This window comes from Geospiza fortis, unplaced genomic scaffold (assembly GCF_000277835.1).
Source record: "Geospiza fortis unplaced genomic scaffold, GeoFor_1.0 scaffold173, whole genome shotgun sequence".
Lineage (NCBI taxonomy): Eukaryota > Metazoa > Chordata > Aves > Passeriformes > Thraupidae > Geospiza > Geospiza fortis.
The window spans coordinates 24345-37447 of record NW_005054334.1 but is presented as its reverse complement, the minus strand read 5'-3'; the positions used below and the strand labels follow the sequence as shown (position 1 = coordinate 37447).

The 13103-nt window shown below is 37.4% G+C and overlaps 1 protein-coding gene across 1 annotated transcript in view; it reads right to left on the bottom strand.

Annotated features, from left to right (window-relative positions):
* Positions 1-274: 274 nt before the first annotated feature.
* The window catches only part of WASHC4 (WASH complex subunit 4), a gene marked incomplete at its 5' end in the record, with an annotated part of 34779 nt that continues 21950 nt past the window's right edge, over positions 275-13103 (bottom strand). The window contains 12 exons of the mRNA XM_005421900.3: positions 275-2566; positions 3286-3361; positions 4768-4867; positions 5704-5900; positions 6371-6467; positions 6627-6774; positions 7265-7351; positions 8069-8135; positions 8828-8936; positions 9657-9791; positions 11145-11249; positions 12060-12134. Coding sequence (XP_005421957.2) covers positions 3294-3361; positions 4768-4867; positions 5704-5900; positions 6371-6467; positions 6627-6774; positions 7265-7351; positions 8069-8135; positions 8828-8936; positions 9657-9791; positions 11145-11249; positions 12060-12134 — 1188 coding nt within the window. The remainder of the gene's footprint in view (positions 2567-3285; positions 3362-4767; positions 4868-5703; positions 5901-6370; positions 6468-6626; positions 6775-7264; positions 7352-8068; positions 8136-8827; positions 8937-9656; positions 9792-11144; positions 11250-12059; positions 12135-13103) is intronic.

Below are 13103 nucleotides of genomic sequence, written 5' to 3'. Positions count from 1 at the left end.
TAATTCCTGAAATTCCTCAAACTTAATTTAACTCTTCTCAGTCACCAAGAAACTACATTTTCCATAAGCAGAATCTGTGCAACAGTATCTGAAAGATCGCAGATTGGAAGTGTTTGATGTGGAATAAGTCTAACTGGTTATTGAATGTTTAAAAGAATTTAAAGAAGAAAACTGTTAGTAACTGACACAAAAACTTAATTGTAAATAAAAGCTGAAGATGTCTTATTAAAAAAATTAACACCTACTGAACTGGTGTTACTGAAAACACTGGGAATGAGGTTCTCAAAACTGCATTTATTAACACAGTTTTATATACATAATGTTCTCTACTCACAAACCAAAGAGACTGGAGTAACAAAATACCCTTTTGTACAATGAGTTACGAAACATTAAGTATTACATTTGGTCCTTTGTACCTGAGAAGCTGAAAACAGCTGTTGATGGACATCTGATGCAACTCAAATGTTTTTCTGGTTTGAGGCTGCATTAGGACCTGCAGAGTGTGCCCTTCAGCACCAGGAGTTTGCAGCTGCTGGGGCCATGCAAACCCTTGGTGGCAGGGCTGACAGAGAGCTGGGTGTCCACAACCGCTTAGAGAGCAGCTGCTGCACTTCCAGCAGCCTTGGCACAAGGCTGAACACCTGAGGGCAGTGGTGACAGCTGCCTGCTGAGGGTGAGAGCCTGGCCTTTAGCCTGTTCCAACCCTGCCCCGAAGGAAAAAAACCCTAGACATGTTTTATGTCCCTGCAGAAAATTCATCATCACTTCTATCACCCCTGGGCGTTTGGTTTAGTTTAGGGGATTTTTTTGTTTTAGCTCCATTGTCTCCTCTCCAACCAGTTAGGGTCCATTTGGTTCCTGTAACTGCGACAGGAGGCCAAAAGCAACAGAAAGAGTAGTAGCACCACAGCATGAATTTTGCCCCCCTTCTATATCCTTGTGGGGAGAAAAAAGACTTAATGCAACTCAGTCACTGACATCCAAACCCAGGACCCACCATGGATTTCAGATGAGTAAAATCTTTCTGCATGTCTATGCTGCTACATGCCAAAGAGAAAGAAGGAAATACAAACTACAGTCCTGTATTAGCAAGAATACCTCTATTATCACTGTACATGTTTGTGTATGTATATATTTTTGCCACGTAGAGTATACATTCAGTTCTCCCAGATTAAACAGGCATCTATAAAAATAGGCTATGTCTTTCCTCTAGAATTTCCATCCTCTAGAATTTCCACATGAATTTGTTGACTACTGTACATGAAGGCAATGCTCAGTTCACGTTACGTTCAACTGCAAAGTCTTACCTTAGCAAAATAATGTCTTTCCAAAAGAAAAAGAAAATGGAGAAGGGAAAATACAAGTGCAGGCTAGAGTGTGAGCTGTGTATTGACTGCACACAGCTCCCTAGCAAGGCCATCCTGGGGAAAGGAACATCATGTGTGGGTGATTCTGCCATTGCTGTGGAAGAAGGAAATGCAGCACTTAGCCATTCCACTCCACAAATTCCACTCCATTCCACTCCACATTCCATTCCACTTGGGTGACTTTAGCAGAGATGGGGATGTGGAAGCATGTGCACAGCAACTGCAGCAGGATGGGAAGCAGCAGCAAGAATGCTGATCTCAGCAATGCTACTGAGCATTCAGTGTGGGCGCAGTTTGGTCAAAAAAGTGTACACAAATTAAAAAAAAACCCTGTATCAAAGTAAAAAAGCAAAAATATAAATCAAGTAATGCAGCATTCTTTAGGGCAGTTATAATGAACAAAAAATAAAAACTTTAATGAGCCCAGCTGATTTTAACAGTCCATGAAGCTTGTGTGTCATGTTCTCAGAACCAACAAATGGAACGTTCGTATCAGTCTGGTCTTTCCAGTTGCGACAAAACATTCATCCTTGCTGTCTGAATGTTGAAGTAACTGGCAGGAAAGGGCGAATGAGAAGTACGTCAGGAATTGTTTGAACCAATGACCCAAGAGTGGGTGGAACAATGTGAACCATTAAAAAAAACATTAAAGAAAGTTTGGTCTAAAAATACAGTTTAAGAGTGCCAAAAAATCCCCCACCAAGGGTAGTTCCCTCAGCTGGACTGACTGGAGTAGTATATTCTGGTTGGTAAGAACTAGAAGGGTGTTAATGTTCTGGGAGATTAAAACACACCTGTATACTTTAATGAAGGTGGTGTTTTCTTTTAAGTTAACTCTAGCTACTTAAGTTAGGAATCCAAGTAATTCTTGCACAATCTAGAACCTCTACTTGCAGGCATGGACAGATGTTAAAATAAGAGTTCTCACAGTGTTCAGCAGCTTCTGAGCCTGCAGTGCAATTATTGTTAATAATCAGGCATGTAAGACTATATGAACAACACACAGTACAACAGACCTACAAAGGCTACGAAATACAGAATTGAGGCAGAAACTTGCAATTAGGCGCAACATGTCCATGAACTGTAAGATCACTTAATAGTTACAGACACTCATCACAGTGTCTGGTCATGAAAGAAAGAGCTGATTGTGGTTCTGTCTTGGCTCTGGATTTCCTTACTTCTGTGGATGCAAATCAGACCTTCGGTATGAAATGAGAATTTGTTAACATTCACTTTTCTTGTTTTCCCATTCTTTGATAAGGGGGCAAAAACAGGGGGAAATAAATGTTTGAAGAGATCCTAAGTTCCCACAGTACAAATACTGTCTATAGTAATAACAAGGGGGCTTGGAATAAAACAGTAATAAGCACTTCCATTTTGTGTTACAGATCTAACATATATTCACAACATACAGTTACACCCACAGTGTAATCTGTGACTGCATTAAATGCAACAGGACTGCACAATGACATGTCTCAATTATTTTTTGGACAATAGATACACCCAATATCTGGATTCAGGTATTTTTTCTGGTTGAAGAGATGCCAGTTCAAACCTTGGACCAACAGCCTATGAGTTTGGGTTTTTTTAAAATGCTATGATAGAGATGCGAGAATGCATCTAGAAATTAATAAGGATTTTTTTTATCTGCACATCTGTACTTTAAAATACCTCCAAGGGCAACATTTTATTAAATTATTTTCAATCTAAAGAAAGTGCTGTAAATAATGCAAACTCCTGAAAAATAGGAGTTTCTACAGGAAATACAGACAACACAGACCTAGCCCCAGTGGATGCTAGTATGCTTCTCTTGGATTTAACAGAGCAAGTAAGTCAAATCTAGAGCTTTAACCCCTACAGAGTATTACTGATGAAGACAAGGACATGAGTTATTTGAGTAAATAATCATCACCCATACCAGCCATGTCATTTCACAACAGGCTCTGCAGGTGTAGTGTTGGAAAGATCTCCATTGCTTGCTTTACCAGATTCTTCTACAAAGACAAAAAAAAAGGCATGGATCATGTTTAACACTCTATTTGAAACAAAACCCCTCAAATTCTAGCATATATATATATATATATATGATGCTGATGTCCACAGGAACACCTCATGCAGTATTTCACGGTCAGTATATGCAACCTGATCTTGCAGCACAAGACCTTTGAAGAAATCCATATCTGGGGTGAAAGGATCTTCAATCAGCAGTACTTGTCTAAAAATTACATATACAGTGTTCACATATTTTTCAGAGTCCAAGTCCAAAGATCATGGTAGAGGGCATAGATATTATTACCATGTTCAAAACTTTCCACCCTGGTATGCATTTCCAGCTTTTCTCCCTGCAAAATACATTGCCTGGGGAACTGAACCGATACCACAACAGAGAATATTTAACTTAAAATATAATTAACTGATGTTCTCCAGAATGGTCTCCTACAAACTCCAGAGCAACATGTCTATTCTTCCCACAATTCTTGGAGTTCTTTGAATTTGTTTATTTTTTTTTTCTTGCACTGAGTATTTATCTGAGCAACTTCACTGAATATGATCAAATATAAATTAATGCTAAAAGAATTTTTCTTTACAAACTGTTTTTCTAGTGCAGAAGAAAACTAATCTTTTTCTCCACTGACTATAATCTCACAGGTCACTTGTGCCTTTGTCAGAAGTACAGTGGAGAATTATTTACCAATTCAGGTTTTAATATACTGCTGTTCCTTGAGTTTCTAAGTAACTTGTGACCGAACTGCATTTCTGTATCTTAATCCTTAGGAGCATTCTCATTTCTTTGGAAAGAATTTTCCCAAGAGAATCTTTCAGAATTCATGAGGGAGAATATACAACCAGGAACAGAAATGCAAAATACCAGTGTTACCTAGTCAAGAGACCACACCACAAATTAAGATCTTATCCTTTGAATATAGAATTCAATGGGAGAACAAGCATATCAAACATCTAAATATCTATAGTAACTGCATCACCTGCTATGTAAGTTGAAAGCCAGGTAGTACAAAAGGTGAAAACCACTTTATTTAACACCACCTAAGGCTGTCACTGTCAACACTGGTAACTGAAGAGGTAAGGATGATGAAGTTACTGAATTTAATATTACTGCAAGTATGCAATTCTCCCTGTACCAGGCTTTACAGCCCATTTTTTTGTCAGCTGGGTCTTCTGTGGTGTTGCTTTTTTTTTCCCACACCCCAGAAGCCCAGCCTGGAATTCACCTATTCCAAAGAAGGACTTCTTGAGCTGTTCTTGCTGAGTCTAAATCACCCATGACCACAAAAACCTCTCTCATCAACCTATGAGCAAGAAAGCAGCAATAAAAAAAACCACCTCTATTAAGAAACACAATCTCATTAGCCAAAATGATCTACATATAGGATTCACTCACCTTCTTTTTCTTTCTTTTCCTGGCTTTCTTCTGCTGCAGTTTTATCTGCTCTGAAAAAAATTCTTGCACTACTTAGTGAGAAATATAGGAGTTCAAATTCCTAAGGGAAAAGATAAAGAGGAGCATCAGTGTATCACAAATATGTAGACAAATATCAATGGGATTTTTCATGAGCATCTTAGGCTCCTAGATTTCAAACGAGGTTTGTAGCAGTGGTGAGAACAGAGCAACTTGCCCATGGAAACTCATGCAGCCAATAGTTTAAACAACCACAAGCCTGATCAGTGCATGAACAAGGCTCAGTGATGTGTTTTTTTAACAGAGGACGAAACAGTGCACACTCCTGGGAACCATGAGGGCATACAGGGCCTTATCTATTCCAACAAGACATTACAGAATGTAATCATGGGCTGCAAAAATAGCCATTGACAGATTTGTCCCATAGGCTTCTCCAAACAAGAGAGAGAAAGCACCACACCATAGATGAAACCTGAGCTGCTGTGCTCCAAAATTCAAATGCACCTTTCCTCTATTTGATAGCTAATGCATCATTCATTATGCATCATGCAGCTCAGAATTAACACACAGGCAGCTCTGAATGTTCACAGCGTTATGTGCAATCCTTATAAGAAGTTTAACCAAAAGATATTCTCTCCTATTAAACAATTTATGGTTTAGCTGCATTAGCTTTCAAATTCCATGGGACAAAGAATTCCAATGAAACAGGTCTTCAAATATCACAAAAACCAATGGTATTCCCTTCAGGTCATACACCAAGTCTTTATGCTCTTTTTGCACTGTTTCTGTAGTCAGTGTTCAGGATTTTGCTCTCAATGTGCTCCATTAGAACAGTTACATGATTTGTAATGATTAAGTGCTGAACTCAATACAGAACAGAAACTGTTACCAGAACACATAACCAGGCCCGTGCTGTACCTGTAAACAAACTTCCAGTCGCTTGTGGGTAAGGTTCATAGTCTGTAGTAGCTTTTCATCTTGATTAGTGGACTGTACGTTCTGTTGCTTAGCTACTGCTCTTATTTCCTTCACATACTTCTCTCTAACAGACTGGAACCAGTGCAGAGAATCAAACTCCTGGTACTGATCCAAAAGCTTCAGAATGTAAGCCACACCTAGTCATTAACAAACCATGTACTGAAGTCAACATGCAATTAGCAAAACATTTTGTGAATGTCTTCAGTGGATGAACCTAAGTTAATAATTCCATGCAAAAATAATTTAAATTGCTATTAACTTACAATTAATCTATCAGGAAAAATCACAATAAAGAACAAGCTTAAATTTTTTAAAAACATCACTTCTCCAAATACTTGCATTCCTTCTCATCTGGATGAGAACCACAAGCTTGGAAAGAAATTGGAAGCACCAATGTGTTAAAACTGTCTGCTCCCATACACACCTATTCCATGTTTAGAAAATTCTGAACACAACCATAACCCTCAAATCCCTTGTGCTGAAGCAAAGACAAATCCAAATAAATTATGGAATTTTTAATTATGGGAACAAAGTATAAACAAAACCTTTCTCGCAAATATCCATTATGTTGGCTTACCCAAAGGTTAGTGAGAATGCTAAAACTTACCCATGGCAAACCCATCATCAGTGAAAGCTGCTCCACTTTTGTTCTTCTTATTCAACTTCTCCTTGCAACTGATTGAATGCTCCACAAAATTGAGGGTCTGAAAGAATGAAAGGCTGTCTTGGAATCACAAAGAAACTCACAAATGTCACAAAGCATTGTCATACATGCTACTACAGTCTAATACAAAACATTTAAACACAGCCCTGATCTGACAAGACCTTTTTGAAGCAAGCCCCGGTGCAATTCAGACACTCACCAGGGGAGGAACAATGATGTAGAAGTTCCGCAAGTGCATGTTCTTCGTGCTGCGGAACTCGGGGGCAAACACATCCACCAGCATTTTGAAGTACTCTGTTCCCTCTGCAAAGTTTCGGGTCAGGTCACTCAGCACAGAGTCCAGCTGCCTGCAAGGGATGAGCAATGAGTTACCTAGTTCTGCTGAAAATCCCTTTGCTTACCCACCTCTTGGAAAACAATGCTCTCTTTGCCCTTTGCCAACGTCCACAATCCAGGATTTGGTAGAGTACCCTCCCTCTACAGCCCATTTGAACAGTGGTTTTTGATTTCATTGTCTCAAAAAAAGGCCTGTGAATAGAACACTTGCATCTTTTTTATCTAAGACCCTGAAAATTTTAAAAGGCACACAGTGAGGAAAGCTTGTTAGCTTTTGAACAAGGATTTCTTCACGAAATCAGGTCTATTACTATCAATGCTACTTCACATTTTCAAAACAGCTGCTTCTATTTGCTCTGCTTTGAAACAAATATTTTTGCATAAAGGCAGCAGAACTTTTAACACATACACACACAAATAACTAATAGCTGCATTTAGAAACATAAAATGACAATTTTCTCATCCCACCCCTGCCCTAGACCTCAAATGATGTTAGTGTACCTTGCTGCTTTTTTTGTTTCTTCTGAGAGTCCTTCTTCTTTCACCAGCTCTTCAAAGTTAACAATATCTTCCAGATCAGGAACAAACCTGAAAATTTACTGTTTGTTAGGATTATGTTCAACTGTCTGTGTTCATTGAAGTATCTACCCTAATTTATAATTCACTTAATTTAACCTTCTGGGCTTGAACTACCTAGTTCAAGTTATGTCATTCATACCTGTCACACATTCTCATCCAAGCATTATTAACCTCATTTCTAAACACAGACACATCATCAGTTGTACTTCTGTTTTTACTGGGCTATCATCTCCTCCCTCTAGCACTGGATACCCTTTGTAACTCTTATGTTTGCTACTATTTGCCAACTAAGAAAACCAACTATTCCTTATTATGTAAAAGTTACTATGTTTTAATGACCTTTCATAAACACAGACAAAATCTGTACAGAAAAAGGTATGAAAGGAACGTGTTTTCCAAGTTCCTCAAGGTTTGTATTATTTTTCCTTAATGCATCCTTGAAATTATTTAACATCACAAATTGCTGGCTTATGGACTAATATCTTACTAATGTGTATCTTCTATTAACTCTTTTGCCATGTTTTTGCATAGAAATTGTTTTATTTTTAGTGATTTATGTCCATGACTGTACAGTGCTGAATCCCAGCACTGTCTTAAATGAAAGCATATAAATGGAGCTTTTCAAAATTGATGGGGAATAGGTAAGGGATTAGGGAAAATCAGCAAGAATGGAGAGCAAGGGGAAGAGAAGGAGCTAAGAGAAAAATGAACTATTTGTAGAACTACCTAATGGCACTACTGCAGCAGTGAAGTCCACCAGATCTTATCATTCGTACATAACCCAAAGCGTTGCCTTTAAAAACAAGAAAAAACAAAGAAGCAATTTATAATTACTTAAACACACACACACTCTGCGTAGCTCCTATAGGCTCTGAAATGTAAATTAAAGTTGCCATGTAGTTCTGGCACAGAACTTGGCTCTGAAAGCTAAGTTATAGAAGTTAAATTGAACCCTGCTATCAAAAGTCTATGTAAAGAAATAAAACAAAAATGCATCATCAAGCAAGGTTTCGTCCACTTCGGTACAAACTCTTTCCTCTGGGCACATTAAACACTTGTAAGTTCAGATCAGTTCTGCACATTTACAGCATCAGTGGCTGAAAATATCATTCTCACATCGTGCATCACTCAAGGATACTTCAGCTGGATATATGGCCCATTTTTGAAATACACGAACTAAGCACTAGTAGGTTTTTACTAGGAAATACACTCAACATGGGTAAAAGTCAGCTCCATAACAAAGAAAAGAACTGAAAAGGGAACAGGAATCTATGCAAGCTATAACTGTATTTTAGATTAAGACATGTAAAGGCTATTTCTGTGTAATTAGGTGAGAGCATGTTCTTAGCATGGGATACAAGTGAACTACTTTCCATCTGAGTGGAAATAAATCTAGCTTTAGCCTCAGCTAAAAGGTCAGTTACTAGGTGATGAAGACCTCTTCCATTTAATAACATTTATAACATGTTAGACAGCATTTCATACCAATTTGACTTATGAGTTGTCTGAACTGGTCAAGATAGCTCTGGCCATCTGGAGTTATTCCAAGTTTTCTGATGCCACGGTTGAATTTATCTGCTCTTTCAAAGGGATACTGGAAAAAAAATTTAAAATTATTTGTAATAATTACCTACCCTTAGAAAAAAAGCTTTTCACCACATCAATAAAATTCTATTTGAAATGTAGTTCTACATCACATTTACAGCTTTGTTTTTTTATAAATTATAGACCTGCTTGTCTGTATTAGTTCCCAACAGTCATTTTACTAAGTCACTTCTGCAAGTTGAGAAGTTAAATAGCTTTACTCTGAAAAAGAAAGCATTCCTAAAACAAACAAGCACTGGACATGCAAAGAAGCTAGCAGTCTATTTTACTAAATACATTGTCTCTCTCATTTTTAAGACAGTTTTCTAGGATGGAAAACCAGACCCTCATTCCCAAATCCTGACATACTGGAATGAGTGCTGCATGATCAAAATTTTGGATTCCATTCAAGTAAGCTTATTATTCAAAACTGAAAACTGTTATGCATGAGTTGAACAAGAAGTTTAGAACCTCCAACAGACTACAACTCCATCAAATCATCCTTATGTCACTAAGAAAATGATTTTAGCCAACTCCAGATTTACATAGCAGACAGAATGAAACAAAGCCATCCTGAATAAAGACATTGGTAACACTGCATTTTGCCAGGAGAAAAGCTGTCCCTTTGTCTGGGGATACACACTTGAATAATAGCAGGGTTATGGTTTGGTCACATGACAGTAGCACTTATTTTAGAAAATTACTCTTGAGCCTTCAAAAACTACTATACCTTGTGATCATTTTGATCCTTGACTTCCCTGAAGAATCTGATGTCTTTGATAAGTCTGGATTTGATATGTTCATCATACATGAACTGGCTAAAAATGTAAAACTTTTTCCTCAAGAACTGGTAAGTGAAATTTACCTAGAAGGCAAAAAGAAAAAAAAAGTTAAGAAAGTTAACCAAGTATAATAAAGACATCTAACATCCTGTTTCCACCACATGCCTGAGTAACTTCTAATGCAAGTTCTCAACTTACTTTAATTTCACTGTTTTAAAAGAATAAGGAAAAATGAATAAACATTCTCCTGGATGGCCTACTCTCTTCCAGTAAAGGACCAAGGAACAAGGTCAGTATTTCAGCTGATCCCCTGCCTTACACAGCCATTAGTTTATCTGGAATATCCTGTAACTGTCCTTTTGAAACAATACAAAGATCAAGTGGAAACAGGCAGACACGATCAACTTCCTCAGTCTGTAGAATCTGCATAACCTCCTGACACAACTTTTTTACTTCCTCAAAAAGTTATCTAAAGTACTTTCTTATCTCAATACTTCTCATGTCCGCCAAAACAATTTAACTCACCATCACAAGTGAGTAAATCTACATCACCAAAAAATAATGTGTGTAGCAGCACTTTTTGAGACAGTCCCCACTGTCCCACTCTCAGAAGAAAAGTGAAAGAAATAATCAAAACTTTTAGTAATTTCCACTTCTGAAATAATGACTTGAGTGGGTTCAGTATTTTAACAAATTCATTTTCTTTTTTTTTTTCCCTTTATTTCATAGAGCCAGAAGAATAGAAAAAAGGAAACAGCAACAAGGTAGAACTTAAGCAGCAGACTGGAAAGCGCTGACCTGAAAACATCTTTGTCACTGTATCCAAACTTGAGAATCCCAATGATAAATCCCTGCTGTAGCAGACACAATGCACCTCTTTGCATTTACCTTGCAAAGAGGCAAATACCTCTGGCTGGTTAAAATGGCCACCTACACCTCAGACATCATTAAAAGCTTTGTAATAGGAACTCTTTTTTCCAACTAGTGATCAGAGGTCTGTAGCTTTATTTTGCAAATTGAAAAGCTGGTATTCCTTAAGCATAACAATTACAAGAAGAACTTAAAAAATCAACATTGCATTTTTTCAAGATTTGCTTTAACTGCAGCAAAAGTATCTCTCTATTAAGTGTCAATAAGGAGAAAATCAGGCCATACTGTCCAGAACAGTCCAACCAGAACATCTATTTCTCCTTTGATGTGGTTTTAGATTGCTTCCTTAACATTTAGGTAACTGGAAGTGATAACACTCTCAAAACATTGTGATATTGATTTGTGCCACATCCAAGAACTCATTTGTTTTATTAATTCATGCAGAACATTATTACTGCATTATTAAAACTACATAACAAAATAAACTATTAGGAGATGCAAGGAGCAGGTTTTTGTGCACAATCACAAACAAATAACCCAACAGCAGCCATGCAAAAGATACTCACTGTTGTGTTCATGATTCCCGTTCCATGAGTTCGAATTGAGTTAGCGATGTGTCGGATATTGATGGTGTTTAAGTGTTTGTTATTACTTGTTCTTTCAATGAAGATCTGGGAGGCAGGGAGGGAAAATAAAGTTAAGTACTCAAAACTGGTTCTGTGATTAATTTTTGATCTAAATAGCCCATATCCTGAGAGCAGCTGATAACTGGTGATTTGGGAAAGAACCAAGAAAATCCAGCATGGATACAATGAACTTCATCTAGTAAATTCTTCCAATTTCTACATAGCAGTGATTCAACAATTCTAAGGCAGATGTTGCACTAAAGACTCCCATATTTGAGATTATATCCTACATTAAGTAGTCTTAATTCTTTTGGCACCTGTTTGCACTTTTGACCCCACATATACCACAGCAATGAGTTCCACTACTGAATTATAAGTTATGAGAAAAAAGTACTTGTTTTCTTTCAGGAAGCTGCTCATTTTTTGTAATGGGCACCTCATTCTCACATTGTGAGAAACCCTAAAGGTTTGTTCCCTGTCCATGTTCACCATGTCATTCACTGCTTCATCTCTCCAATAACCCATTTTCAGATACACATTTTTCAAGCTCAAAAATCACAACATACTTAGTATGTTCTTATAGAGAATCCAATTATCCTTGCTGTATTCTGGCTTCCCTGGAAAGTTGAGATGCAGTGATCCTACTGCCAAAACATTTCTAAAATATGCTACACAACATTCTCCAAAACCAAGCCATAGCATCCCCCAAGATGTTTTTCTAGAGCACCAATACTATTTTATAGCCTCTCACTATGCATGTTCAGCCTGGGCTTTCTTTACACATACTACACTCTGCATTTCGCAATCCCTTCAAATTGGAGCCAAATGCCAGGAAAAGTGTGGGATATACCTTACCTGATTATTCAAATTGTAGAGGTAGCGGGATACAAAAACATGAATATTTCTCATGATTTCCAAAACATCCAGACCCTGAAACAATATTATTTATTGAGAATTACTATGATAAGACTTCTCAAGACCTCCTGACACACCTAACCACTAAGGTGCAGAAATACTATTTATGCAGTTATTTGAAGGTATTTTAGAAAGCAGGGTTTTTCTTTGCAAAATGAAGAACCTCTTAACAATTTTTGTTTGGTGTCTGAAAGATAACACTTAGAGGAGAAAAAAGCAGCTCAGCCCATGTTTTAATATTTGCACTCCTGCCTGTTTTTTTCCAGCTTCCCCTGAAAGTAAGGAATTCTCCAGCCTATTCCACAAGGTGTAATTAAACAATAAAAAATAAAAAATTGAGATGTATCTGTTTTCACATTCTAAAACATAGAATCTTGCCTTAGAGATTCCTCCAGACATATAGATGTCTACAGAGAAATGAGCAACTAGCTAATTATCAGTACTGTTGATCCAACCTATATAAAATACTGAGGTTTGCTATTTACAGTATAAATTTTACAACTGTTTACACTATTTCCCCTAAGGAGTCCTTTAATTATCATTGTACCTAGAGATGATGCTATTTAATTTATATGCCGTATTTCCAGTTGTGCCAGGGATTTCATCAGGCTTTTGAGGGTGGGGGTTTTTGAAGTGTGAGGTGTCTTTGTTTTGAAGTAAAGTTCATACCAGAATCAATGTTATGACACCAATTTGTTGAATTGTTTAATTCTTTGTAACAATGTGCTGATCAAATATGGCCAAGAGAAAACCAAAACTGGAAACAGAAACTGATCTACAGCACCTCTGTGCCAAAAAAACAGCTGAAGTTCTTAGTTCTATGCAGTCTTTCAACTTAGGAAGACACAGCCATTATGAACATTAGAAATAAAGGGGCTGTATTTCTAAGAGCCTTCATCAATGTGCTAACCTAAATGAGGGAAAGAAGCAAACTGCCAAAAATATCCAAGATATTAAAACTCCAGAAGGAAAGTCTCCAGAACT